General features: G+C 40.5%; 1 protein-coding gene and 1 long non-coding RNA gene across 2 annotated transcripts; one reads left to right on the forward strand and one right to left on the reverse strand.

The window, feature by feature from the left end:
* The first annotated feature begins 71 nt into the window (after positions 1-71).
* NDUFV3 (NADH:ubiquinone oxidoreductase subunit V3) lies at positions 72-10807 on the forward strand. The gene is made up of 4 exons (XM_081003713.1): positions 72-228; positions 2821-2914; positions 7003-7869; positions 10562-10807. Exons 1-4 carry the CDS (start codon positions 181-183, stop codon positions 10726-10728), a joined length of 1176 nt encoding a protein of 391 aa, XP_080859839.1. The 5' UTR covers positions 72-180; the 3' UTR covers positions 10729-10807.
* Positions 10808-16848: 6041 nt separating this feature from the next.
* On the reverse strand, positions 16849-25727 carry LOC308476220. Its single transcript, XR_013985805.1, has 2 exons — positions 25079-25727; positions 16849-20670 (listed from the first exon to the last, which is right to left on the reverse strand). It is a non-coding gene; the product is annotated as an uncharacterized lncRNA (long non-coding RNA).
* Between the last annotated feature and the right edge of the window lies 1 nt (position 25728).

Below are 25728 nucleotides of genomic sequence, written 5' to 3' on the forward strand. Positions count from 1 at the left end.
CCTCCTCCCCAGTTGAGGAACGGGAATCCCCACCTCTCCCTCGCCGTCACTCAGCAGCAAGAGAGCGCTGCTTATTGGATACTGCAGGGAATGTGGGCGGAGCAAGACCCCTGACAGAGGAGGGACCTTTTCCCCCTGGGCGGAGGTTGCAGCAGGGACGAGGTTGGGTGGGACGCTGAAATGGCGACGGCTCTGCTAATCTCCTGCGGCCGTACTGCCGTGCTCAAGGTAACCGAGGGTGGAGATCCGAGAGGCGCTTTCGGGCTGGCCGCTCCGTCGCTACAGTGCCGTTTATAATGTTTGTGCACACAGACCTTGTGTGCGTCAGGATTCGACCTGACGTTTCCGGGTTGTGCAGCTTGAGTCAGTGCATTATTCCTTGGCAGTAAGTTTTGCTGATTTCAGTGGGACTTAGAAGATGGCAGTAGGGCAGGCTTCCTCAGCCTCGGCCCTCCAGATGTTTTTGGCCTACAACTCCCATGATCCCTAGCAAGCAGGACCAGTGGTCAGGGATGGTGGGAATTGTAGTCTCAAAAAACATCTGGAGGGATGAGGTTGAGGATGCCTGCAGTAGGGTTTTAACTGTAACTTCAAAGCCTGCAGAGCAATGGGCAAACTCTTAGCTGCCTCTTTGATTTTGGCTTCTCATGCTATCATTTATTTTTATTGATATTGAATGGAGGAGGCTGTCACTCAGAGGTAACGCCCAACATTTGCATCCAAAAGATCTCAAATTCAGTCTGGCATGTGTAGGAGCTCTGGTAGCAAAGCCAGGAAATAACTTTTCCGGGGGCCTTGGAGAACAGGAGAACCACTGTAAGTCAGACTAGAGCGTGCTTGGCAGATTACATTTTCATTAATTTATGTTTTATGTGGGGCTGCCTTTGAAAATGTTCAGACCCCCAACTATGAACTCAACACTGTGACACACACACACCCCCGCCTCATGGAATTCCTTCCATCAGCTTAGGCTAGTGGCCTACTTGCAAACCTATCCAGTAGGGATAACTTGGCTACAGTAATCTATGCTCTGGTAATCTCAAGTCTGGATTGCTGCAATATGTTTTATGTGGGGCTGCCTTTGAAAATGTTCAGAGCTTGAGTTAGTTCAGTATGTGCCTGGCCGACTGGTGATGGATTTGAGGCAACATAAGACATGCCTGCTGGATCAAGCCAGTGGCCAGTGGCGCAGCTATAGTCCAGCATCCTGAGGGAAGCCTGCAAGTTGGACATGAACCCCACAGCATTCTGCCCATCTGTGATTCTCAGCAACTTTATTCAAAGGCATAATGCATCTGACAGTAGAGAGAGAACATAGCCATGAATTTGTGTATAAGAACAGATAATATAACACCTAGTCTGTTCCAACTTCGCTAGCTGCCTGCATGCTTCCAAGCCCAATTCAAAGTGATGGTTTCCTGCTCAGGACTCCAGTATCTTCTGGAATGCCTCTCCCTATACGAGAGACCCATAGATCTTTGTTTGAGGCTCTTCTCCCTTCTGAGGGAGGCTAATGACAAAGGAGAGGGCCTTTTCAGTTTTGGCTTTGTATCTGTGGAATTTGCTCCCCACCGAAGCCTTCGTTGACATCTTTTTGGCACCAGGCAAAGGCTTAGCTTTTGTCCCAGGCTTTTGACAGACTAAGATGATATTGCTTGTTATTAGTATGCTGCCAAAACTTCCTGCGGCTAGTATGGGGTTGTTGGTTGCTCTGTTTTATGGTATAAATATATTTGAGATTTTAGCAGAATTGTAAGTCACTTGGAGACCTTCGAGTAACAAGCAGTCAACAAACCAAATAATAGAAGTAGTAGTGCAAGTACTGACATGGTTAGCTTGTGTTCATGTTCCTGTTTAACAGGTGCTATAAACTATAGGTTGTTGTGGTGCAGGCTTTAAATCTTCTAGTTGTATAAGGCTATAAATTCTGCAGTGAGTATTTCTTTAGGTATGTTTAGTGCCACTTGCCACTTTTAGACTACCAGTAATTTCTTCACTGGTAAAATAATAAAGTTCCTTACAGCCCAGGTAAAAGGCATGGTGGCTTTATTAGATGTTAACCTACATTAATGTAATATTCTACAATGATGCAGAAGGTGTATGTTGTTGTTGTCTTCATTCTCTCTCTCCCACCCGCACCCCAAATTGTACATTACATTCACTTGTCAATCAGTTCTGTATTTGGAGCAGGAGAAAGAAGCACACTTCAGTGTGCTAGCACCAAGTTTTAACATTCCTCTTAATTGCAAGGCATCCGTAACCATTTCCAGATATAAAAATAAAAAAGCATTTATATGCACTGTACCTGTTTCATCTGCACAGAGCTGTGTCAAAACCCTTATTTGAAAGTAAAATCCATTTACTTGTACCAAGCTTATGCCCCTTTAAGTGAGGCTGGAAAAAACTAGGTATAGTTGTACAGGTGCATAAGCATTTGATATATATGCTTAGGACCTGAAGTAAGAATATTTGTTTGAGAGTAAGGGTGTCTTTTTATATTTCTAAAAGTTTGTGCATGTTCTATGTGAATACTTGTTGGTACAAATGAGTATACATGTAGCAACGTAGGCTTTTGTTAGTTAAGACAACATTTCAGATTTCATAGTTCTTAATTTGCACAGTTTATGCTCTGGAAGGAATTGCAGGGAGTGAGTGGTCTGTTTTATCACAACTGCTGTACATATATGCCTGATTTTTAGTCATATTTGTCTACATTGTGCTTTATACTTTTTGTAGCCTGAGTAATTATAAATGACATTATTAAATCAAGTGTCTTTCTAATTATTACAGATTTTCTACTTATTTCTAATTCTTTTACAGACTTTTAAGTTGCAAGCATGGGGGCTTCGAAGTGTACCTCCTGCTGTTTCTCTCTGCACCAAACCAGGGGGTGATAAGAAAGTCTCCAAAAAAAGTAAGGTACCTTTTCTTATTTGTTAATTATGCAAGTTATAAGATGGTTTGCATAACATTTTGTAACAATAATGATCAAAAGTTTGTTAGTTTTAATGGTCTGCAGAATGTTAAGATTCAGATTTTTAAAATTACATCTAGTGGTTATTACCATATTCTAGGTATTCTGTAGAGGACTTGTAAAGCAACTTTTAAAGATTGTATGCCACAGGTTGTTCACCTAAAATATCAAGGTTTATTTCTAAAATAATTGGATTATTCTAACATCTTTTAAGAGATTAAAACATTCAAAGCAGCAATACTTGCAGCTGTCAACCTATTAAACTCCATTTAACAATTTCAGTGTAATAGACAGAAGGCAGATATTTTAGGAAAACGCTCTCTATAACTAGCCTTTAGAACAGGAATACTACAAGTCCCATCATCCCTTATCATTGGCCATGCTAGCTGAGACTGATGGGAGTTGGGAGTCCAACAGCTCCAGGAGGGCCAGATTCATCTCTGTTGTAGAGTTTAATGATTTCTAACAAATGGATGACAGGAAAGCAGAGCACAAGGAAATTAGGCAACCCAATGAAGTTCACATTTCTCACTACATCAATAATGCCATTCCCAGCAGCTCATTGGGTTTTTCATTATTTTTCTTTATTTGCAGTAAATTTATATCACATGCCTTGCCTGTATCTAAAATCATTTCAGGGGGATATTTAACAGCATTACCAGCTCCAATAAATGTAAGGTTATGGTCAAAATGTTGGGAGTCCTTCAGCAGTGTTTTTCTTAGGGAAGACAGAGACAATGTATGGGAATAATGATACATGGTTGTGTGTGAAATACATGAGTGGGCTTGTTTTATTAAACACGGTAAGATGTGAAACCTTTTCATGCAGCATCCAATCTCCATTAAAATAGGTTTCAGAATATATACATATAAAACTTACACATTTGGTTGGAAAATCCCTACTATTGGGTTCCTTGATTGATTGATAGCAGTTGCTGATAGAATTCTCCATGCATAGTGAACTCAACAGTAGCAAAATCACTTTCTATTCTGCAATTTGAGAAGGGTATTGGTACCACTCCTGTAGTCTCATCTGCCATTCTTAAATGTTACTTTAGGGAAATTCAATTTGATTCTCTTTGACACAGTATATTTAAGCTTTTTAATACATTTTCCTTGTTGTATGTTACTGTCCACTGAATTTAGACTGCTTCCATACAAACGGCAGGGTCCACACACTATCCAGGCTTATTTGTGTAATCTTTGGGGGTTTTTTAGTAGCAGTGCTTGGCTAAACTTTCTGTTCTTCCAGACTCTGTTATAACTATTAACTTGTAATTACTAGGGTATCTTAACATACAAAAGAGTATTTAGAGTTCGGAAAGTGCAACAAACCATTGACATGTATCTTTCTTCTTTTAACACTCTTAAAAATTTACTCTTGTCCTGTTAAATGTACATGTCTTTGGGCTGTAAACTCCCTGTCTTGCCTCCTTGAAAGGAATTATTATACCTTTTATTATTCCTGGTTTCTCAAATTTGTTAGAGTGACCTGTAAAAACTGAAACAGGAAATAAACACATCATGGTTTTTCCCTGGGGCTCCTCATGCTGTGGTGGAGTAGTCTGCATATTCTAGAGATTGATGAGTGTGCAGTATACCTGTTCTTTTGCACTGATGAAGGAAAGCAATTTCTTGTGAGTGTCATTCATGGAAAATAAAAATGGATTACGCAGATGTTGCTTTTCTGATGCTAATGGAATTGAAAATGCTAGTTTGATATCTAGTATTTTCCTCTGACAGGAGTGTAAGCACCTTTGTTATTCATACCATCCTTGTGCTTTGCATCCTTAAAAGCTCTGTAAAAACCATTTTACAGTATATCAGTCTGGTTATCAATGACAATGATCATTCTTCAGTTGGAGCAAATTCAGTAGCATTTGAGGAGAATGTGTGGGTGCAAGAATTAAGTGTGGAGAACTGTGGTGCTCTCAATGTTGCTACTTAGAAAGTAGCTGCAATGTGGCCATTGACTTTTAAGTTACAAGTTTTGTTCAGTCCCTAATTAATTTTCTCAATGCTAACTTCACTTATCAATAATCTGAAAATGAATAATTCTGCTACCATGCTTTAAATACTGTCCTCTTCTTCCCAGTCTTTAATGATGGTCAGTTCTCATTTTCATGTTGATGATTTCATTCTTTCTTAGCTGTCTGAACTTCATAGCATGTATACTACTCTGGCTTAGTTTTATGCTGTCTTGCTTATTTAATGTCTTTTGGCACTCTCTGCTAAGGTTTCTGTTAAGTGCTCTTGGTGCAAGAACAACTTAGGATTAATTTTACTGTTCCTAAGATCCAAACATACTGATTCCCTGCATTATGATCACATACTTAATTGATTCACATACCGTATTTTTCGCCCCATAGGACGCACCGGCCCATAGGACGCACCTAGTTTTTTGGGGGGGAAATAAAGGGGGGGGAATTATTTCTCCCCCCGCCAGGCGCTTGTGGGGCCGACAGTGGGGAGAAGCGCTCTTCTCCCCACTGCCAGCTTTCAAACCAGGTCCGCGGACAGCGGGAAGGCGCGCTGCGCCTCCCCGCTGTCCCCGGAGCTTGTGGGGTTGGCAGCCGGGAGAAGCATGCGTCTCCCTGCCGTCAGCCTCCAAACTACATCGGGAGACAGCGGGATGGTGCGCTGCGCCTCCCCACTGTCCCCCGAGCTTGCGGGGCTGGCGGCAGGGAGAAGCACGCGTCTCCCCGCCGTCAGCCTCCAAACCACATCGGGAGACAGCGGGATGGCGGTGTTCTGCCTCCCCGCTGTCCCCTGAGCTTGTGGGGCTGGCGCTGGGGTTCTCCTGAAGCCTGGAGAGCGAGAGGGGTCGGTGCGCACCGACCCCTCTCGCTCTCCAGGCTTCAGTGAAAGCCTGCATTCGCCCCATAGGATGGACACACATTTCCCCTTCATTTTTGGAGGGGAAAAAGTGCGTCCTATAGGGCGAAAAATACGGTACTTGATTCCAAAATACAGCCTTCTGTGATTAATTGGTGCTCAGACAATTGGTAACAAATCAAGGAAATGCACCCAGCACATTACAGAGGAGTCAAAAGAAAATGTGGTCCTCTCCTTTTCTTCAAGGAATCTTGGGTGCACTTCCTAGATCATGAAGTCTGCAAAACATATGGGGGGAGTCTTGACCAGTAAATCTTCCTTCTGTCTCTTAAGGTCTTGCATAAGTACTACATCTTTTTCATTGATGAATATTTCTAATAATGAACAAGAGGTCATATAATCAATGTATGCAATTCACTGCCACAAGAAATACTGATGGTGGCTTTTAACAAGAATAGATTAATTGCTGTAGGATAGGTTTATAAATGGTGGTTACACTTGTTGTGTATAGAGGAAGAATGCTTCTGAATGTTAAGTACAAGGGAAGGTCCTACTCCAGGAAGCACCACTGAAAGGCAAAATATGCATTCTGCATGATAAACAAATACTGGAAAAGGCAAATGTTTTCTTTTCCATGGAAAACCATAAAATAGGAGGATCGCACTCCCAACAGATTATATTGCTGCTGTTGAAAGTTTGTTTGAATAAATTTCTCACAAAATGTGTTGAATGTAGTTGAGGTACTTAGATACTTCAGTGCTAAATATACTCTTCACACTGCTAAGTGTGCTCTTCACAATGCACTCGAGGAGATAGGAGAGTGTTTTCATCCACATTTCACAGATTGGAACAGAGCGTTTCTGATGAAATGATGTTCACAGGCAGCGTGGCACAAAGAGGAGGAAATAACCTTCATGTTCCTGTGAGAGAATTCTGCAAGCAAAGGACACTTTTTGACATTTTTGTATGAAATGCAGCGTGTAAGGGAAACTGAGCTTCCAGACTGCTGTTTATACCAGATAACTTCACAACTATTAAGTACAATTCCATATTAATGGGTGTGTTTGAAGCGGTCTATTCCAAAATGATATTGTTCTTTGCCATTTTGTAGATGTAATTGGCACCAGAGGAGTGTGTGAAAACAACAGTTGAATGTCGTTTAAAAGCTGTCTCCTCTTTTCCACAATTTACAGATAAAGGTGAGATAATTAACACTAAACCTGATGCTGCTGTAAAATTAAAAGATGAAGATCTGAGGAAATACTTGGCTAAGAAAACTGTGGTAAAATTTCCTCAGAGAGCAAAGCTTCCTTCTCTTGAGGGACACTCTGTTGTTTCCTCAACAGCAGGCTTGGGGAGGAAGAAGGGAGATGAAGAGACATCCTCTTCCTCAAGCTCTGAGTCAGATTCTAGCTCTGATTCTGATGAGGAAGATTCCGCCTCCAAAGATACCATAAAAACCAAAGTATCATTTCCAAGTCGAGATCCCCCCTCTTCTGGTGATAGAACGAAGAAAGCAAAGATAACAAGCGAAAAACACTTTCCCCAAGAGCAGGTCAAAGGCAAAGCAGCTAAGAAGCTCCCGTATAGTCCTGGATTCACAGAAAGCCCTGTGAAACAAAAGGAGGTGCATCAGACAACAGCCGGTGACAAATTGTTATGGTCAGATTTGTCAAAGTCTGCCACAAACCGAAGACACGAAGAAGCTCGTTTAAAGAGCACCGACTTTGGAACAAAAGTTGCAGAGAGTCAGAGGCCAACAGACGTAGCTACGCAGCTGGAGGCATCTCCCCCTGAAGCATCTCCCCTTGGAGCAACTTCAAGTATATTGTCTAGACCTCAGTCAGTGCCTCAACAAAATGCAGCTCAAAATCTGACTTTGCCAAGACAGGGGGGAAGTGTGGCAGTGGAGGCACAAAAGACTGACATGCAAGGAAGAACTGCTGCTGTGCCACAAGGAGAGGTTTTGGATGGCAGAGTGCCAGCGGCAGAAATCACAGTGAAGGAGGAGATTGCCCTGGAAGCAGGAGTTCAGACTGAACAACAAAGCACTATACAGGGTATCACTTTATCTTGTTTGTTCTACACTGATGTGCTGTGGGGGCTGAGGGCTGTTTATGGGCAAATACCTTGTACTCTTGAGTACTGACATTACTGAAAACATTCTGGAATCTCTTCTGCTCTTTTCTAAAGCTTAATGCAGTCGTTTTTGCAGACTTTTCTGCTTTGCTGATGAGTTCTTTGTCTAGTTCTTTGCGCTTCCAGTCTTCTTTTCTTTGATTCTCCTGCTTGGCTTTTAGACTGTTGGTGGGAGAAAGCAGTACGTGTTTTCACAGCATTCTTCTGTACCAGTGATTATAACCATCTGAAATACTGAAAGGTGACAAAAGGAAGGGAGGTCCTTCAAAGCCAAATTGAGCAGAGTTCAAATAGGCTGCCTTATCAAAATCGGAATTTTGCTCCACTTTTGCTAGAAGCACAATGAGGCCATTGAGCAATCTATTTTGCAGTCTCCTTCTCTTCCTGCACAGCACTTGCCCTCAGGCTTAACAGCTGATTTTCTGCTGGGACTGTCTGTTCCTCCAGTACTCTCGACTCTTGTCTTTCTCCTCCTTTCACAGTTCTCTTGTAGATGCATAAGCCGACTCTGCTGTGCTGATGCGATCACAAGGAACAAAGTTAGCTTTGACACCAGAGGAATGATGGGGACGCTCTGCCTTCAGGCTAGCAAAGATATCGCTTCGGAATCCAGCATTAGCAACAAGGGACATTCACAGCACATGCCTTTCTCATATGTTCTCCCCTAGTAATATATCTCTGATATTGGAACTCCCATACACATTTGGTCTTGTAATGTTTGTAGACTATGAGGGAGTCCTTTGGTCTCAAAACACACCAAAACCTCACAAGAAATCAATTCTTGTCTCTCTCTCCCCTCACCCATCCCAATATGTCAAAGACTGGATAAGTTCATCCATTCAAACCATGTTCTCCATTATGTCCTTCCTCTGTCTTGTATTCTGTAGTACACTCATCTTAGTCTTTAAAAATCTTTTTTTTTTTTTTTTACTAAAACATTTCTCCCCAATAATTTGTCACTCTACAAGGCAGAGAAAATAATACTCAAGCCAGTTGAAAGGTGACTTCTACATGGCATGAAAAGTAAGGAAGCCTACTGGAAGAAACTATTTAATTGAGTGCTAATTTTACACACGCCATTATTGTGAAGCTTCCCAAATGTTTGGGCTTCTGTGTATCCAGCAGAGGGCAGTGGTGACTAGAAGAAGCATTGTTGAGACTATACACTGAGAATGCTTTGAGCCTTTTATTTCTACTTGGTTGTAGCCCAGGAAAAATTGAGATAACTGCAGTTAAGCGTGGAGGAAGGGGAGGTTGGTGAAACATGAAACCTTAAAGCAGACCATATTTAATTGTCAAGTTGTAATTCAGTGGAAGTTAGTGGAACCACTTGATGCTGATGTCAGTCTAACTAAAAGCCAAATATGTGTGGGTTTCTATACAGGGCATAAACATTTTAAAGTCCTATTGATTTCAGAGGAAGAGGCTGCAACATATGATGAGTTTTCCCATTGTTAATCAAGTGCTTGGCTATGCACAAAATCTTTTGCTCTCTAACACTAGGTGCTAGCTTTTCTGCTGTTTCCATTTTCTATGTCCTTCACCTACCAACCAAGGCATAATACAGAGCATAGAGGGGACTCTGTATATCTTAAAATAAAAAAGAAAAATAATGATCTAAAAATATACATTGCTCATTGTTAAAGGCAGGTGAATGAGAATGCAATGTTGAGTAAAATATTGAGTCATATAAACTAGTTGTAGTCATAATAGTCTTCAATTTCTCAATTTGGGAGATGCTTCCTTAGGAATTTTTATATGTTACAGCCAAAGGAGCACCAGTCTTGTGTTTCATTGCAGTGACAGGGTTCTTATTGCACTGCACTGTTTTTGTAGAAGTTTATTGAAGGATGAACATCTTTTGGATTTTGTGAACTTAGTAGGGAGCTAAATACTCTGAGGGAGGTGAAATGCAAATATATATTTAATATAAATTTTATAAAGTTTTAATTAGATTTAGGTTCAACAGCAAACTCTCTTTGATTTCGAATACTCCATTGGAAGTAGAAAGCTGTAGAGTAGTTTCAAAATCTGCAAAAAATCAACCATTGAGCCCTTGATCCCAAAGCAGAACATGCATATGCAGCGGAGACCAGTGCTGTGAGCCCAGAGTGGCTGGGGAAACCCAGCCAGATGGGCGGGGTATTATTAATATTATTATTATTAGTCTGAGCTGTGCTTTCTTGTTTTTCACAGCAGCACTTCTGCTGCCAGGGAAAGACACTTTCTTGCCTCTAACATTGAGAATGGTTGAGATACAAATCAACAACAAAGCTTGAATTGCACGTGTGGGATAGTCTCACATGCACATGCTCCTGTTTTGAATCTTGGCATTAGTTTTCCTGACTGAGAATATTAAAAGAAACAAACTAACCTTCACAAAATCAGTTGCAGCTAAATGTGTACCTTTTATTTTATGTAACTTAAGGCACTGATTGCTATATGTTCAAATTCAAGTTATGTTTAATATAGTATATTTTTGATTTCTCATAAAATATCAGTGGTTAGCTGCTGTTTCCAGTGACAGAGAAATCTCCATGAAATCTGACTTGGCCAGAAATAACTTGGTGTTTATTTTATCTCTGAATTCACAAGTATATTTTCTCCTCATAGAGGCCGAGCCGCCAGTTGAAACTGCTCCAGAAACATTTGACATGTCTACCTACAAGAATCTGCAGCACCATGATTATACATCATACACCTTTGTGGATTATGACGTTCAGCTTGCAAAATTCAGGCTGCCTCAGCCATCCTCTGGGAGAGTATCTCCACGACATTGAATCAAATGCGGAAATGCACAAACAAATTAATTCTGACAATGAAGGAATATCCATGCTACAATTAAAGTGCTGCAAATGAGTTTGCTGGCTGTCAGTTTTTTAAACACATGGAACCCCTTTGAGAAGTTACAAAATCAGGTTCTAGTTCTAACAATAATCTCCCACTGTGTATTCTCAGTGGCAGACTTGCATTGCTTAAATTATCAGGAAAATCCCTGCTAATGAAATCAATTCAGATCACCTATCAATTGAGACTAAACTCAAATCAGTCATACCTCGGGTTAAAGTCGCTTCAGGTTGAGCATTTTCAGGTTACGCTCCGCGGCCACCCGGAAGTAACAGAACGTGTTACTTCTGGGTTTCGCCACTCGCGCATGTGCAGATGCTCAAAATGACGTCACGCGCATGGGCAGAAGCAGCAAATCGCAACCCGTGCATGCACAGACGCAGGTTGCGTTCTGCTCAGGATGAGAACGGGGCTCCGGAACAGATCCTGTTCGCATCCAGAGGTACCACTGTAGATAAGGCAAATAATACTGCATTTTCAATACAGGCAACTCCCGGTTTATGCAGGGAGTTGTGTTCTGAGGAATTGTGCATTTATGTGAAATGCATATATTTGAAACACTATCTAAAAAGCCTGCAAACACCCTCTAAACTTCTGGAAACCCTTGAAAAACCTCTTTTAAAACTCCACTTTCATTTTTTCTTAAAAAAAATTAATATAATGAAACTTCTTTTGCTTGTGTTTAGAAATATGTAGACGAAGATGAAGAAGAATATGAAGCTAGCTAGTTGACTCTGCTAGCCACATATAGCTTTAGGTATCTATAACTCTGGCCTAGTGGGACTAATTTGAAGTGTTTCATTACTAGTTGAAAGCAAACAAGATGCCATATGTGAGCTGACTCCAGGCTCACATCCTAACTAGGCATCCTCTGATATACATCCCATAGAATTCAGTGGGGTTAGGACTGCAGCTTTATTCAAGCTTAGAGTAGACCTGTTGAAATTTGTGGGACAAGTTGATTGTGACTAACTGAAGTCCGATTGATTTTAGAGGGTCAATCAATCAATCAATCAATCTTTATTGCAGTCAAAGACCAGCGAGCATTGTTAACAGCAACAACATATACCACATCATAGCTGTCAACTTTTCCCTTTTTTAAAGGGAAATTCCCTTATTCTGAATAGGATTCCTTGCAAGAAAAGGGAAAAGTTGACAGCTATGTACCACATCTGCATGAAAAAGCAGGTCTACATTAAGCATGGCTAACTCTGGATCCAACTTGCATGCATGTGTCTACAACTATGTGTCAGCAAGTGAATAAGATACATTATGTGTTGAGAGAGATGAACATGATTTTAGAGCTGTGTTCTTTTAGCATTCAAATTTTATATCTCTACTTTGCCTTTCTCCTGTCCGTCCCCCCCACGCCATGCCTGAGGTAACTTAAACAATGGACATGTTTGTTTGTGTCTCATTGTTCCATGTTGTACAAACTATTGTTAAAACTGGAATTAGCTTGCATGCTCCAATTCTGCACATTTGGGAGAAGGAGTTCAGAAGCTTCCAGTTTTGTCTAACACTGGTTTATTGCTTCATTTGGACCAATAAAATGTGGTTAACATTAATAATAGTTCTTTTCAAATCAGCCAACTTCAGACCATAGTTACTAAGTTGGTTTGTTTTAAATTTCCCATAGTTCAGATTAACTGCAGTACTTTGTCTGAATAATGTGGCAAGCTATGATTAATTAAAAGCAGAAATGAAAGCATCTGAAGTCCTCCCAGAAACACAGAAGAACAAAAAGGAAGTAGAGTCCAGACTGAAAGATCTGTGCAGCTCTTTAATGCATGTTCGCAACACATTAAATTATGGTTTAGTGTGATGTGCAAGACATGCCAATGTTAAATATAATAAAAAAACAAATTTTATTGCTGTGGGTTGTATCAGATGACACTAAGGCTTCTGTCACTGGAACTGGGTTGAAACAATTAGGAGACTTCTTCTTCCCCTTGCAATCTCTCCCCAAATCTTCTCAAGAGGGTTGGGGGACTCTCCAGAAGGAGTGCAAGAGGGAATTGCCCAAAATACTGTGTCTGATGAAGCAACCACAAAACCTCCAACACAGCAGTGTCATTTTGGGCAAAAATAAGTCATTTATTAACATTTCTCCCCCTTTTTTGCCTAAAAAATCTCACTGTACCTTAAAGAGGTCAAGGACATATAGGGACAAGAGGAGCTTAATAACAAGGGGGATCTGTAACGGCCTTTGTTTCTCATATTAGAAGTTTTCCAAGAGCAAGGTTAAGCAAACTGAGGGCTGTATGGCTTCTTCCTTCCAAGGCTCAGGAATGTTCCTGGACCATTGGTCCTTAAGTCTTAAAAATCCTCTTGGTTTTTTGTTTTTTTAATTTACACTCTGTAAGCACCTGTTGGAGTTCTGGACTTATACTAAAAATAGATGCCATTTTAAATAGAAGTTTGGCTGGGTATCTTTGTGCCTTTTAAAACTATCTATAAAACAGGCACCCTTTTTGTTCCTCTCCCTGAAATTTGGCAGGTCTTTTCCCTTGGAGGGCAGTAGAATGAATACCTTTAAAAGTTGTGTAGATTGGTATTTTCCATCCAAACTTGCCAGCAGCAAGAAAGTGTCTGGATCTTCCATCGAAATCAGTGGGAAATAAGTAGAATTGACCAAATGGGGAAAACTTGACATAAAATGAATGTTGTACTAATTAATTAAAAGTAAAACAACAGAATGTTATTAAAGAAGAAAATAGAGTGGAAAACATACACAGTCTCATTGCCACCTTCCTCCAGCTGACATGCCTCACTATGTTCATGTATGTATGAAATTTAAAGTAGTCTCTGGTGATTTTTAATCCTCCTGGGCCATACTTGCTTTCAGCCATCTTCATCTCTTGTACGTAAGAGCAGTTTACCAACATGAATTAATATTCATTTATATTAAACGTTTGTGTGTTTCAGCAAAACTACTGTCTGCTGCACTACTGCCTGAACAAGACACTACTATGTCTACAAAAGACACAAGTGCCAAAAATTCACAATGTTCCTTAACATGAACAGCTCAGTCGGCTAGAGCATGGTGCTGATAATGCCCAGGTCGCAGGTTCAATCCCCGTATGGGACAGCTGCATATTCCTGCATTGCAGGGGTTTGGATTAGATGATCCTCAGGGTCCCTTTCAACTCTGCAGTTCTATTATTCTTTGAAAGGCAATGTTGCTGCAATAAATTCAACTCCAAGGTAACAAACCAGCCAACAGATACTGAGGAAAATAATGGGATATGTCCAAATATCACATTGATTGATTGCCCCTTTCCAGATCTTTCTGAACAGCTGCACTGCTTGACAATCTTACCGCCAACATTACTACAGCTCTGTGACACCACTGCACGCCCAGGAATCTCCAAAGCATTAAATCTTCACACTTTGATGGCCCGGATTCTAATACCACCCGTGCAATGCTCCATATTAGATTTTTCAATTATCTACCTTAATTTCTAAAGTGATGCATTGGTCCAAAGTCCTATTAGAGGACTTCTTTGCTGCTCGAGTAAGCCGTACATAACGTTAATATACTTTTCATTTTTATTACATACATTTTGCGACTTGTTTTAGGATTAGAAAAAAATATATATGTATGCTTTGGTTTTATATCACACCAAGGAAAATGAATTGCCAGTAAAAGCAAGCAATTTGGACTCTATATGCACACAGGAAGCTTACTGAGTAGGAAAACAATTTCCTAGACTTACTTTCCAATTGCAAGCAGACTTTAATTGCCTTCTGTTCGAAGTAGACTTTAAAATGTCTTGTAATCTTGCATAGGCAGCTGATGGATTCAGTCTGATGTTTTGAGTGATAGTGAGAGCATTATTGAAATGCAGTAATTAAGATAAAAACTACAAGCTTCCCTATTTTCATACTTAATTCAAAATTAATCAAAATTACAAAAGAAATTAGGAATGGTTTTGCAGCTGTTGAATTGACTGCCTGGGTTTCCACTCCTTTTTCTCTCCCCATCTGTTGTCTATTGCCATACCCACAAAATAGAAGCTATTTTGAGGTAGGAAACTTTTTCTTACATCTTTAGTCCCATTACAATAAATGTAATTGGGACTTTTAAAGATTAGTGTAATTATACAGAGAGAGAGATGTGCTTGCACCTCATGAGAATATTAAAACTAAAGTTTTTCTATAACGGATAGATTGCCAAAACATGGTACATGCTCAAGTCAAAACATGATTAGAAAAGTCTGAAAATGAGTTCTATCTACCCTTGTCTGCCCAAAGGTTGAAGCTACGTTATAAACTTAAGCCAGGGTTGGGGAACCTGTGGCCCTCCAGATGTTTGGGGGGCCACATCGCCATTTTTCCTGACCATTTGCCATGGTGCCTGTGGCTGATGCGAGGCAGAGTCCAATGACATCTGCAGGGCCACAGCTTTCCTATTCCTGACCATGAGAACAATAGTTCTGGGAGCGTGGTGGGGGCTTAGAGTTTGATCATTCAGAATTATACCAAGATGTAATTGCCAGGATTCTGTGCAAAAACGTGAGAGTCCCAGTGATGCAGAACTGTTAGATACTTGTGAGCAAAAGGTTGTCTCTTAATACCATGCAATGCTTCAGCAAGGAGCAGGTCAGTCAGTGCAAGCAGTGGAGGGTTGTGGAGCCCCCTTTCAGGCATGGGGCAGCTCTTTAGAGAGCAGCAGGAGAGTTTCCAGTGACACACAGCTGAAATTGGGCAAGGGCTGAATCAGACAGTACAGCATCATGACAATTTACAATCTGGGTTTTCTTGATTTCTTCTAGCAGGAAAAACAGCTGCAAAGGGAAAGTATGGGTGAGAGAGAACGGCTTGTCACCATCCCTTCCTCATTTTGGCTCACAATGCCTTTTTTTAACGGCCTCTCAACTGCTTCATAGGAAGTGGCACTAAGTGCATTGTAGCATGTGGGTTTCTGGTTCATTCCTCAGGTTAGAAGAGAGAAACTGCATGCCAAACATTGGGGTTGTATGGGAGCTCACTCCCTTTGGTAGAAGTGAGCTGACAAGCAGGGAGCACTGGGATAATTCAATTTTAATAGTTCATGTTGGCTTTTGTGTAGCTAAACTGAAATCCGCGCACCCTTGATGAATTTCTTTGGGAATCAACTTGAATTTGACACAAGGAAGGACTAAATTAAAGAAGAGGCGAGGAGTTGACTTACTATTCTCGGTCAAAGAAGGGGATTGGCCCAAGAAAACCTGCAGGAAAACGTATTTCCTTTGGTGACGCCTTTTATAGAATGCCCGGGGTTACATAATAAATTGTAAAGTTCTCAGAAGCTTGGGCAATACCCAAGGTCTGTAACTGGAACTATTAAGGATATATTGCCTATTGGAAATATCAGATATTTATTCAACTGCATATAATTAAATTAGAAAAGTGGAGAAGCCCGCTCATATTGTCACTGAGAGACTGCTAGCGGTAATACACTAATATATAAGGTACAATTCCATGTAATGGATAGTTTCTATCCCATTTCCAAATGACTTGCAGATGTATGGCTGTTGCAGCTGTTGCAGGCCTTGTAATAGCATTAGGCTCTGACTCAGTCGGTTGGTGCCAATGTATTCTGGCAGCGTAACGTGTTTTGATATTCCCAAGAAGGGAACCACAGTCAATAACAGGCTAATGAGGAGAAACTAAACCAAGATATGATAAGGCAGCTTTCATCCCACCAAATTTTTAAAGCTATATTTCCTCCTGGGAGAAGAGGCTTATTATTAACCCATATTTACTGAAATCTAACTTTGAAGGACACACTTGAATGTGTACATTGGCTCATGAAATATTTTTCACTCTTATTTCAAACTCTGTGAAAACATGAGGCACTTAAAACCATATTACACCATGCACAAGGTTAATAGGAATGGGTTTGTAATGTTAAAATTTGGCATATAGCATTATAAGTAAGGTATTCTGCAGCTTTATTGAACGGGGCTCAAGGTTATTTATCAAAGTATTGTTTTGAGAACCTGAGTACTTGTAGTCTCCAAAGTCACTACCAGGAATACTACTACTAGCACATTATTTTGGGGGTGGGGGTGGGAATTGTGTTTAAAGAAAACCTTCCTACCAAAAAAGTCAGGAGGATTTTATCAGTAAGAATGATTTAATATTAAACACTACACACTGTGAGTGGGCTTGTTTCAATCTTCTCATATATAAAATATATCAGGAAGCAGAAGCACATTTATTTTTATGAGCAGAGACATTCCAGTTACAAGGAGCAGCATAGCAGAAAAGGGGGGTGGGAGAGTTCGACTGTTTTCACTTATATTGCTCATAAAGCAGGATTATGTGAAATAAACCCTAGAGACAGAAGCAGTATAATACAACTGAATTCTCTGCTGCGATTAGCACAAGACAGTGCATGCAGAATATGACTTTTATTACTACAACCCCAGATATTTTGGAATATTTATGGAACTTACTGGTTACAGTTGACAAAATAAACCAAGTTCACAGCTGCTCAGATAATTTGTGCTGTCTGTGCAACCATTAGAAAATCATATTAATAGATAAAGGCTTTCTGGCCATTTCCCCCCAAGTTGATTATTCTGACACTAGTACTTCATTCACATCTTTACTACATATTAAATGCCACCCAAGTAAGTTAACATATTACATTTTTATAAAAAGAATATATTGTATGCTGCGTACTTTATTCCAGCTTTATCAAATAAAAAACCCATTTGCAACCCTGTCCATTAGGAATTCTCAAGATTTTAAAAGATTTAACAACTTGCCAACCCCAGAACCAAAAGGACAAGTATAATACCCATTAATTATTTTAAATCAAGCTTTTTAATCACTTGCTTTGTATCATATGTGCTTTTGTTTGTTTTCTTAGAGCTCCAAAGCAGCTCACAACTTTCACTGAATGCATGGCTTGGTCTACTTCCTTTACTCTTCTGGTTGTTGTAGCCCAGTTTTTCTTACATGGCTGCTGTGGATAGAGAAAGTTCTTTCAAGATTTAGGGCGTAATAGTCTCCCCCCAAAAAAACCCCCCACAAAAAACAGGCACTTTGATCTTTCAAATGCAAGCAAACTACTTCTGGTTCCACACTTATGGCCAACAGAGACCAGGAGGCAGATCATAGGAAGCTGACTGAAAGTAAGGCAGACCATTGATCCATCTAGCCACACCTTCCAGAAATGGATGAGCCTTTGCTCGGCGGTGCCAGGGTTGAATGAGTATCTTCGCCAATGCCACTTTGTGAATTCAGAGTTGAAATTTTAGCTTTCCCAGCTCACCTTACCAGGCACTGTAATGCATGAGAACTCTGGTCTTAAGATTCTGTTCTTCGTTTTTTCGAGAACATTTATCAAGTCCAAACATAATTCCCAACATAATTAGGTTCCTGAACCTAATGGACAGTTTTACATAGATAACATAAAAATTAATTACATCACTTCCACACTAATGTAATAGAACATTAGTGACTATGTAAATAAAGTATTTGTCAAAAATAATTTACATACTACTGTTAAGCTTTTCCCATCAAAATGAATACAGGCATCCATCACACATTTCAATAGAGTCTCAAGCCGAAAAATATTTCTAGTGGGAAATGCTTTTAACTCCAATGCAAGGGTTTTCCTAAAGCATGAAGGAATTCAACAGCACATTGGAGCATTACTTGGTTGAGATGGAGTGTGTACTGTATATGGTATTTCCTGTGCAGCATAGCGAAAGAAGATTATGAGATGGGCTCAGGATGCATTATCTACAGTAACTGGTTTTGGTGCAGGTTTGTGGCAGGGGAAATTGTGTCTTCCAGGCATGAAGAAAGCAGCCACTGGCATTTCATGTACCAATGGTGTCAATATACCGTATTTTTCGCTCTATAACACGCACCCGACCATAACACGCACGTAGTTTTTAGAGGAGGAAAATCCGTAGGCATGCCACCCGTAGGCATTTCCTCCATAACACGCACAGACATTTCCCCTTACTTTCTAGGAGGAAAAAAGTGAGTGTTATGGTGCAAAAAATACGGTAAATGATTCTCATAGGTTTAGAATAAGAGAGGGAAGGCCCTTGAAGCTCATCTAGCCCAGGCATAGGCCAACTCAACCCTCTAGATGTTTTGAGACTACAATTCCAATCATCCCTGACCACTGGTCCTGTTAGCTAGGGATGATGGGAGTTGTAGTCCCAAAACATCTGGAGGGTCGAGTTTGCCTATACCTGCCTGATCTAGCTCAACCCTCTATCACTGCAGGAAATCCCCCACTACTCCAGTATGCCATAAGTGGCCATCCCAGCTCTGCTTTAAAATGTTTAACAAAAAAGAGTCTACCATGCTCCAAGAGTCTGCTTCACTGACAAACAACTCATACTAACAGTTACTCTAAAAACACTTTTCTGGCAATTTGAAGCCTACCCTCTGAAGCAACAGGAAACCCTGTTTCCCATAATCTGCTATGTGACAGCCCTTCAAATATTTGAGGATGACTTTATTTTTTATTTTTTCATTCACAAGTACTCTTGCACCCCCTCACCATATGGACGCATGGTATGTTGCAAAAGAATAATACAATTTATGCATTTTTGTTTAGGCAAACCTATCCATATATGCAAAATACTGACATGTGTTTTTACCTGTTTTCAACTTGTTTGTTTTAATAATTTTCTGAATGTTTTAAATAGTTTTAAACTATTTTTGCTGATAATGTCATTGTTTTATTCCTTTTGTAAACAGTTTTGAGGGTTTTTTACCTTCAATCAAGTGGTGCATAAATTAATGGATGAAATGAGTAAAATTATAGAAGACAAATTAAACAGTTCAAACCAAAATATTTCACCCACAAAAGAATTAAGCCAAAGGAAAGAGAATTGTTTGACGTCATACATGGGAACATGTATCCATTTTTATTTACAAACTTGTAAAAGCCCTTTTATTACAGTTCCAGTTCAATTAAAATCATTATTATACTCATCCATTGACTTCTAAGGAAAAGCCAAGCATGTTCCCTATGCATATTTCTGTTACAGTGCACAGAATTGTAACAGCCAGAAAATATTAGTATTGACCTGACAAAGTGCTCTTTGTTTGAGTTACATTGTATCAGACCAGCAAGACAGTTAACTTACACGTCTTTCTTGTTATTTTAACAGCTTGACTGAGAAAGTGACTATAGAGGAAAACTTTGTGCAGCAGAGACCCCTTTTAATTTGTTTTAAGCATTTGTGCCCTACGTTTCAGCCAAAAAGGCTTTCCTAGAGGGCTTACATACATTCAGTTAAAACAAGACAGGTTTACAATCTAAAACACACAACACCAAAAGGGGAAAGGGAAAGGGAAGGAAGGCCCTTTTTGTGATCAGAATTCCCACAGTTCCAATAAGTTTGTACAAAGGCCTGCCATAACCGTTATGTGACCATTAAATTGCCCACTCAACATGTTACAACTATTATCACGGGATCCACAGGGAAAGTACCGGTAAATAATTCTTGTCAGCTTCCTGGACGGGGTCTTGGGGTGGTTCCCCCCCCCCCATAGAATGAAATCAGTGGATATCCACAATAAGAATGATTATGGCTAAAAGGGAGTTATTGCAGTATATCTTTGCTCCCCTATTGTGTAGGAGCAAAGCCATTATGCTGCTAGTATGTTGCGGTGTATACGATGTATATCTAAAAATTTGGCCCAACTTTCCTAAAGCTGTGCCACAATGAGTTTCCCTCAATCCAGGAAGCAGCTTTCAAACTTTCCTAAATGTAACCTTAAGGAAACAAAGCCCACTGTTCATCTGGAAGTGCTCACTCTCCTCTTCAGCCCTGGAGAAGATCAAAGGAACAGGAAGAAAGGAAGTTCACATGGCGTAGGGAAAAGTTCATTTGTAATCAAGAAGCCTGCAAAAAAGATTGCCCAAATGACCCTCAATTTAGACAATTTAAGGGCTAGATTAAGCACTTTGTAGCGCATACCAAGGCAACCATGCAGCAAACCTTTCTCTGGCTCTTTATGGCCCTAGAAAAGCTGCTGTTCCTCTATCCATAGAATACCTTCTAGCAGAATTAAGCATAGCAATTCCATAGCCCAGGAGAGTGAAAGAATCATTAATATTTTAAGGATGTAAAGTGAGTATTTGAAATTGTAAAACAGAAATATATATATAGAGAGAGAGAGAATGAGGGAAAGAATCCGCCATAAAATGGTTTTCTTTTCATTACAGCATTTTTCAGTTATTTTTTTTAACGCAGCTGGTGAAGAGGCTTTGAGCTGGTGTTGAGCTAGGAGGAAACTGGAAGCAGAATAAAGCTCTTTATCTAGGAATGGGGAGCTTGTGACCCTCCAAGTTTGACCCTTTCACTCTCTTCAGCCCCAACTAGTATGACCAACAGTCAGGGGTGATGAGAGCTGTAGCCCAGCAATATCTGGGGAGGCACAGCTTCCCCATCTCTGATCTAGATCCAGCGTTTCAGTATATTTCTCTACTGCAAATGAAGTTTTGTTGTTGCTGTATGTCACAAGGACTTCCATTTAATTTGTACCCTAGGACTCCTACCAGCTTTAATCTGGCCCAATTTAAAATGTGGATCTTGCAGCCATTATGTTTATTGCATGGCAGGAAGGCGATTGTCACAGAGTCTTTTAATCCAATCAAAACTATGCTGGCTCAGAATGAGGCTGATCATTTATAATACACATCACTCACTTTGAAATGGGTTGTTTCAATTCTTCATCATGATTTTTTTGTTGTTAAATGGCAGTAAACCACATGCTAAGTTCATCCTCGCCTCCCTGAAACAGCCTCCTTCCTGAGATTCAGACAGAATAAACAGCTAACAATTGTTTCCTTCTCTTTAAATCATTTACTCAGTCTAAATCTTTCTCCGCCTTGCTGCAAACATCCTTTCTCTTCCTTAGAAACTGAAGTTTGCTGATCAACTGTGTCTTAATCCTTCCTTTTCTTTCTCCCTTCCTTCATGGGAATCCTTCAGTAATTAACCAGTAAAAGACATGATTTCTAGTGAAACTCTGGCCCCATGTCCATTGCTCTCTTGAGTATCATGTCAGCATTCTGCTGTCATGACTACATAGTAACCCCATTATTCACACTTGGCTCTTTCGTTAAAAATGTGCTATTCTGACAGCTCTACCAGACAAGACAGCAGCTTGTTCTCCAGAATAGAACCAGAATTGCAGTGGGAAACAGTTTCCCCTAGTACTTTCAGCTAAATCCTTAGTCATTTGTGTTATTACCAGAACACAGAGAAGTAGGCAGACATGCTTAGAGAAAAGAATCCCAAGCAGAAGAGGTAACATATAATGGACAGCCACTGAATATCTAAAGGAAAATTCTTTTATAGACTGTCCTTTCAACTATTCACTTGAGAAGTGCAGAGTTAAATACCTTCCAAACAAAGGGCAGTGATTGAAGACTTTAAAAAATGTATAAAAGACACAATGTACCATTCCATGCAATCCTGTTTTTAAACCTGAAATGCTTTGGGAAACCCTTTTTTACACTTGATTTTCTTACTCTTTCTTTTTAAAAAAGGAATGTATTGCAAAAATGTAAACCCAAAGGCTTAAAAGGTGCCCCATGCTATAATTTGTAGGGGAGTCAGAGGTTGAACAAGTGAGTTAAAGTGAACGTATCCCTAAGAAAATGTATTAACTAATTAGCAGTATGACTTAACAAAATACTTTTTTTTGGTCGTGGTGGGGTCATGACACTGGATCAATTTCACAATGTTTTTGGTGAAACTATTTTCTCCCCAGCCCTCATCAAAAGACACGGTGGTTTCCTTCTGCATTTGGAAGAAGGTATTGCAAGTATTTACTATGCACATTATGTATGACCAAGGTGGCGTTGGTGAACAGCAGCTGTTAGCACCACCTGTTAAACATGACAGTGACCAATAGACTTGAAATAAAGAGGAAATGTGTGACTTACTATGGGTGACATCCAACTAAGTCTTACTCATAGCAGACCAATTGAGATCACTGTATCTACTCCCAGTAGATATTTGGTTGTATAGCACTTTATATTTATATCCCAAGAGTTCAGGAAGGCTCAAAAGCTTTAAAACAGGACTGCGAAAATTTGCAACCATTAGCTAAGTAGAAACTGCACTTAATTCTTTCACTTTTTTTTTTTTTACTTGATCATTCAGACCTACTAAGATGGCCTTTATTGCAATATCAGCTGTGCAAAACCTATGAAGGTCAAGGACACCTGGAGAGGCAATCACAGCAACTGCTTCTCCTCTCTTTTGGAGTTTCGCCAAAGCTCAAGCATTTTCCAAAAGCAATGCCAGCCCTTTTTCATTTGGACGGGCATTTGGTGGCTGGGAGTTAAGCCAACAGGGAGTTATTTTAAAAGTGGCTATGTTTTTATTTTATGTCCTTATTTTTTTCTGTCTCTGTTGTAGAAATGCTACCTGCTCTGATACTTTACAACACTGTGAGATACCTAGAAACATTACAAATAGAATTATTGTTCTATCCATAAGTTATCAGAAAAATCAAAATAAGAATGTATTTTTGAATATTGACTCTAGTCCCAACATTTTCTCAAGGGCTGGTTGCTGACTGCCATACTGGTAATTTTCCTTGAATCTAAAGACCCAGCTGGTTTTGCCTGCCTTAGTCTAAAGATGGTTAGCTGAACAACTGTTACTCCCATGTACACATTTATAAATTTTCATTTACTGTATCACAAAGTTTGCAATATCGGCATACTTTTGGGGGGTAATGCCCTTGAACATATAAAACAGTAAATAAATACTCAACAATAATTTGTGGGAAAATACTATTGGTTGTTTCCAATAGTGGCTTTGTGATAATAAAATGGTTCAACTGATGCAAGGAGAGGAACTCCATTTTCACTAATTCTCACTGCCAATTGTAACCTTCTGTTTATGCCTTATTGCAGGGGTAGGCAACCTGAGGCCCGGGGGCCGGATGCAGCCCCGTTGCCTTCTCAATCCGGCCCCTGGAAGGTCCGGGAATCAGCGTGTTTTTACATGAGTAGAATGTGTGCTTTTATTTAAAATGCATCTCTGGGTTATTTGTGGGGCATAGGGGTTCATTCATTTTCCCCCCAAAATATAGTCTGGCCCACCACATGGTCTGAGGGATGGTGGACCACAGCTGAGAAAGGTTGCTGACCTCTGCCTTATCAAATCCCCTTCTGCTCCAGAGGGTCTCCCAACCACCAGGAGCAGATTTTGGGAGACCCAAAGGCTGCGCTGGGTAAAAATTGTGAGTAAATTCCAAGTGCCTCGCCTAACACAGGAAGCGTATTTGCTAGCTGGAGGCTATCATTGGATGCAATTCTCTAATTCTGCCTGTTTAAAGATTTACCTGTTCCCTTAAATTTTGCTCATGTGCAAGCATGAGCACTGCTAGACTCATTGTAAGGTATCTGGCCTATTCCAAGCCAAGTGGTAAAATGTTTGGCACTAATTTTTCTATCTGATGAAAGAGTCTTATGGACAGCTTGTGGCGCAATAAGTTGTCTAGTCTTGAAGGTGCAGCAGTATTTTTTTCTTTTACAAATGTTTAGATTTCTTAATACATAACATACAAGTTTTGTTATCAATTTTATTTTGAAAAGATTGCCTGATTGCTAGCCCACAGCCTTTAACATCCAACACAGTTGCATTGTTTTTAATGGGAATAGACAGCTGGGCACAGCAGCTCAAGCCTAATAATATATACTCTCAAGTCCCAACGTTTACGAAACTCCAGCCATTGTGGAAGGAAAATAAATGGATAATTTATTTATTAATCTACCCAATTTATGCCTGAAGGCTCAAGGTAAGCAACAGTCTATATAAACTAAATGTTTATATAAGTAGGTAGATCCCTATTCATGTCTACCAAATGTTTGTAGTTTACACAACTCTGCTAAGAACTAGTTGTGATTGAGCTGTTATGGGCAACAGCCTATTTTCTCATATGAGCACAGATTCACTTCTGTAGGATTCAGTGGAAAGTAAAACAGCAACTAAAGAGGCCAGATATACAACATGTCAAGGGTGTGCATTTTCTTTTATCCCCACCTTCTTTCAAGCCAGAGAAGGCTGGAAGCGAAAGTAGCGAGGGGTTGGATTCCAGAGATGTTTCCCATGCTTTACTTTCGCTCACTCTTATGTTTATAACCTTTCTCTAAGAAGTTTTTATAGGGGAAGGCCAAGATGCAAATACGTTAAAATATAAAAATCCCAATCCAAAGCAGAAACTAGTATGACTGTTCTCAGCTAAGCTCCTAAAATTTTATGTATAGCTCCCCAGCCCTTTAACTACCTCTTATCTAACTATTGTATAAAGGACAAGTAGCGTTTAGGAGAGATGGGCCGCAATCCTTCCACGCTTCTGCCGTTTTCAGTGGTCTTGCTTCCCAATGAGCAACACGATCCGAATACTGTCCGGTACTGCTGATCGCCACCCGAGGCTGCTTTCTTCCCAATAACTGAAGCCGAAAGTTAAAAATACTGGAAGGGGGGGGGGTGTACGCCTGTTTTGCTTCTCCATTTTTACTTAAAAAATTACTGTTTTAGAGCTCATCCACCTCTTACGTAGGGTAAGTGAGGTAATAACACGAAGTAAGTCGCGGGTTCCTTGTGAAGAGTTCCTCACGGCACTGGTCAGCCAAGGGCTCCCCTCGCATCTCGGCCCACGGGGCTCGCCTCGGCCATCTCCCACTGAGGGAAAGGCAGCTGACGTCACGCGCGGCTTCGGCCTGTGGGCTAAATGGCTCCTAAGGGACGGAGCCTTTTGCCGACGACGCCCCACCCGCGACGCCGCCGCCTCAGGCGCCCCTTCCACCTCCGAGCCCCTCCAGATCAAACTAAAGGAAGCGGGAAAGGGCGTCCGAAAAGAGGTGCGTGGCGCCCCCCGCCCACTTCATGAGTATTCATAAGCACGCTGCGGCCGCGCGCAGAGGCCCGAGAGGG

This window comes from Podarcis pityusensis (assembly GCF_964106645.2).
Source record: "Podarcis pityusensis genome assembly, chromosome: 4".
NCBI lineage: Eukaryota > Metazoa > Chordata > Lepidosauria > Squamata > Lacertidae > Podarcis > Podarcis pityusensis.